This window comes from Gavia stellata, chromosome 34 (genome assembly GCF_030936135.1).
Source record: "Gavia stellata isolate bGavSte3 chromosome 34, bGavSte3.hap2, whole genome shotgun sequence".
NCBI lineage: Eukaryota > Metazoa > Chordata > Aves > Gaviiformes > Gaviidae > Gavia > Gavia stellata.
The window spans coordinates 2,455,576-2,459,944 of NC_082627.1; the positions used below are offsets into that span (position 1 = coordinate 2,455,576).

The 4,369-nt window shown below is 55.8% G+C and overlaps 1 protein-coding gene across 1 annotated transcript; it reads right to left on the reverse strand.

Moving 5' to 3' along the window:
• Window positions 1-1,972: 1,972 nt before the first annotated feature.
• LOC132320270 (olfactory receptor 14A16-like) lies at window positions 1,973-2,962 on the reverse strand. Its single transcript, XM_059832544.1, has one exon. It carries the CDS (start codon window positions 2,960-2,962, stop codon window positions 1,973-1,975), a length of 990 nt encoding a protein of 329 aa, XP_059688527.1.
• Window positions 2,963-4,369: the final 1,407 nt, after the last annotated feature.

Consider the following 4,369-nt stretch of genomic DNA (forward strand, 5'->3'; position numbering starts at 1 on the left):
CTAAGCAAATACTGGTGCTGTCATCTCCTGAGCATTTTCCAGCCCAGCCCTGCTCCTCCCCACCTCTTCCTACCTCCCCTGCCTGCTCCCCAGCCAAGTCTGTGCTGGCCCCACAGCAGTGCCCACCACAGGGTACTGCAGAGCTCTGGGCATTAAGCCCACAGCCCCAGCCCCTCTGAAGGGCACAGCAGCTGCTGGGGGGCAGAGGGGGGTCTCAGCCTCCCCATCAGCCCCCGGGCTGGAGGCTCACAATGGCACAAGGAAATGGAGGTTAATGAAACTGCAGGACTCCTGGCCTCAAGTCCAGAAGATCCCCCCACAGCCTCACCGTGCCCTCCGGTGTCAGCCCCTCTCCCCACGCCAACACAGGAGTCCTGGCCAGGGGACAGAGCACCCTGCCCCGAGTGGATGCCTGCAGAAACAGGTTTCTCTTTCTCACTGGTTCCTCCCTGAAGGTACAGAAATGCTCCCTTGCTCTTCTCCAGAGTTATCCCTGCTCTCCAGAGAGCCTTTCCCCGGGTGAGCACGTCTGCGCTGGCCTGGCCTGCTGTTCTGTGTTCCCACCCCATGCTCCCTGCAGGGCCCCAAGCTGGCAGTGCTGCTCTGCAGAGTGAGGGGGCTGTGGTGCCCTGGGGCCATGGGGTGACCCTGCACTGGCCATGCTGCTCAGGGTGGGAAGCAGAGCCAGCTGGAGGAGGTCACTGCTTCTGAGCCCCTTTCCATCTTCCCTGTCGGCTCAGTAGCCAAGGACAGTGCTTGGTAGGACAACGGGGCGTCTCCAATGGCACTAAGGGCAGGGGAGGGCTGCACTAGATCCAGCCCACAGGCTTTCCATCAGAGTGTGAAGAACCACTGTCTAGTCGTAAGTCACTTGCCTTCTGGCTCCTCACAGCCTCTCCTGGCATTGCAGAGCCCTTGTCAACCTATGGTCTCCTCAGGTTCACATTTCCTCTGCGAGACTCCTCCTTGGATTGTCATTCGTTCCATGAGGTGCCACTCACTGCCCACCCAGACTCACACACTGTCCCTGGAGATGCCCTGACTTCTCCTGGCAGCTCCCGATTCCTCTCCAGGATGGCATCTGCCATCAGCCCCACTGCAGGTGGGACAGTGACTGGCAGATAAGTCAAAGACCCGTTGCTGTCTGAGTTGACATGTGCAACAAAGAAGGGAGGTCTTCATCCAGCCCTTGGTCACAAACAGATCCCCCTGGCACTCTGAGCTTGTCCCTCAGAATCCATCAAGAACCCCAGAAGAGCCAAAGTCCTTTTGAGAGAGCAGCTTCTTGGGTCTATTCCTGACACCAGATTTGGAAGGGCTGGCCAGCCTTCTGGCCCTGTCCTCAGGAGCCCTTTTGGTTATGGTGGTGCTAGAAGAGAGGCCAGCTCTGACACAATGGTTCCCATGGCCCGTCCGTGCCTTCAGCCACAGGGATGGCCCTGTAGAGACAGAAGACCTGTCACAAATTACACAAGACCTTACGGGTGACACAATGGCAAGGATGGCAAGGACACAGCAGGACAGCGAGGAAGTGAGGGGAGGCCAGCACTGGAAAGGCTGTGTTCCGCTGTTGGCTGTGGTCATGGCTCCAGGGAAGCAGCAGCCCCGACTCACAGGCAGCAGAGAGGGAGTGCCCACCGAGGCATAGAGGGGCAGCCCCAATGACCACCGAGGTTGCTTCTCCATGGGGCAGCTGGGCATTCGCTTCCTGAACCTCTCTGGCACACTGGGGCTGCTCCCCCAGCTCCAGAGGAGATGTGGGAGATAGGAACTGAGACAAATAATTTTTGACTGCTTTCTTTATTGAGTTTATCTAAAGAGAGAGCCTGGATCACATGTACATGAGGTATTTGGGTCAAGAAAAAACAAGTAGAAAGCCAAGAATAATAACATCACAGGTACAAAACAAAAAACAAAATGCATAAAGAAAATACCACAACAAGAAAGGAAAAACTAAACATATGAAGAAATGTTAGTCCTGGCTTTTCCTGAGATACAGTGGGAGCCCTAGTGGGATAATGGGCACCTTATTAATCTGAAGTTGAGCATATTCAAATACTTTCCACAGGGCTTCTATGATTTCCTTGTTCCTCATGCTGTAGATGAGGGGGTTCACTGCTGGAGGCACCACCGAGTACAGAACTGCCAGCACCAGGTCCAGGGATGGGGAGGAGATGGAGGGGGGCTTCACATAGGCAAAGATGCCCGTGCTGACAAACAGGGAGACCACAGCCAGGTGAGGGAGGCATGTGGAAAAGACTTTGTGCCATCCCTGCTCAGAAGGGATCTTCAGCACGGCCCTGAAGATCTGCACATAGGACAACACAATGAAAACAAAACATCCAAAAGCTAAAAAAGAACTTAATATAAGAAGCACAACTTCCCTGAGGTAGGATTCTGAACAGAAGAGCTTGAGGATCTGGGGAAGTTCACAGAAGAACTGGTCCACTGCATTGCCTTGGCAGAACGGTGGTGAAAATGTATTGGCAGTGTGCAGTAGAGCATAGAGAAACCCACTGCCCCAGGCAGCTGCTGCCATGTGGACACAAGCTTTGCTGCCCAGGAGGGTCCCGTAGTGCAGGGGTTTGCAGATGGCAACATAGCGGTCATAGGCCATGACAGTGAGAAGAAAATACTCTGATGATATCAAAAAGAGAAACAGAAAGACCTGTGCAGCACACCCCCCATAGGAGATGGCCCTGGTGTCCCACAGGGAATTGGCCATGGCTTTGGGCATGGTGGTTGAGATGCAGCCCAGGTCGAGGAGGGAGAGGTTGAGGAGGAAGAAGTACATGGGGGTGTGGAGGTGGTGGTCCCAGGCTATGGCAGTGATGATGAGGCCATTGCCCAGGAGGGCAGCCAGGTAGATGCCCAGGAAGAGCCAGAAGTGCAAGAGCTGCAGCTCCCGTGTGTCTGCAAATGCCAGGAGGAGGAACTCGGTCATGGAGCTGCTGTTGGACATCTGATCCCCTTGTTTACTGCCAAAGGAGAAAAGCACACTCAAAAGATAGGACAGCTCTGAGCAAATCTCTTCCCATTTGTGCCCTTCAAAACCCAACCCCTGAAAACACACACTGCCGCTCTCCTTTTTTTCAGAAACTTCTTACCTTTCGCTGCCTGGAGCTCTGGTGTATGCTGGCCAAGGGTGCCGTGAGGAGCGGAGATCTGCCTGTGGGCTCCCAAGGAGTTATCCCTGCTCCACTGCAGGGGGGACCTGGGAAAGGGGGTGGCAGCTTATTCACCTCATCTGTAATCTACTTCAGCATATTCCTGCAGGAGAACCTCAAGGAAACTCCTGCATGTCCTAAAACTGTAGTGACATGAGCAGAGCCAGCTCGCTCCCAAGCCCTCCACACTGCATTGTCCAGAGACCCACAGGTTAGGGTGGGCTGAAAGGCTTTGCTCCCATGGACGCAGCTGCATGGCAGTACCTGCAGCATAGGGGTCTGAGCTGCCCCTGAAGCCCCCTTGTCCCCAGAGAGTCTGAAGGGAAGAGCAAAGGCAGCATGGGCAGGATGGGAAGGTGGAGAAATGCCCCAATGCTCCTGCTGAGGGAGGACGGCGACACCAAGATGGCACTTGGAAGTTTCTCCTCCTCGAGGGTCAGGCTGCTAAGCAGGCGACTCAGCCTGAGATCCCACTCCCTTGATGGCAGAGGCTCTACTGGGCAGGAGAGGAGACCAAGGGATTGCTCTGGGGAAGGCATCTGCCTGCAGCAGCTGTCCCTGCTGGAAGCTGTCCCCACCTCTCCTCCCTGCCAGCACTCACAGACCCCATCCCACCCGCTGTGTGCTCAGCTCTGCCCTGCAGACACCTCCTGGCAGCAGGGCACTGCCCAGGGCGTCTCCGTGATGGCAGGTCCTACAGGGCAGATCAGATCTATACTGAAGAGGACACAAAGGTGATGTTTGGGCGTTCTGCAGGCTGAGGGGGGTGAAGGGGCTTGACAAGGTTCTTTGAAGAGCTGTAGATGAAGCACTGTAATGCTGTACAAGTCTCCTACTCTGGGGCAAACCTTACACCATTTTCACCACCAGCACAGCAGGAAACTGAAAGCAAAGACCCTGGAAAGCACCTTCACTCCCAGGTAGCCCCTGCCTTGAGGTGCTTCTGGAAAAGTGCCCTGGGAAATGGGTTGAGGTGATCTAGAGCTGTGAGCAAACCTGACCCACGCAGCAGCCTCTCAACAGCAGAAGGACCCTGCCATGCCCTGACGTGGGTCTCTCCTTCCACCCACAGCTTCTCCCCACAGCACTGTGGGGAGCTCCCCGAGCAGGCTGAGTGCTGACCCTGGCAGGTGGAAGAGTCCCTGCTCCAGCACACAGTGCCCTGGGGTGCAGGGACCCTGCTCTGAGGGACAGCCCTGGGC

Excerpts from the sequence above, each read along its gene's own strand:
- LOC132320270 (XM_059832544.1), bottom strand. The coding sequence starts at position 2,962 with ATGTCCAACAGCAGCTCCATGACCGAGTTCCTCCTCCTGGCATTTGCA.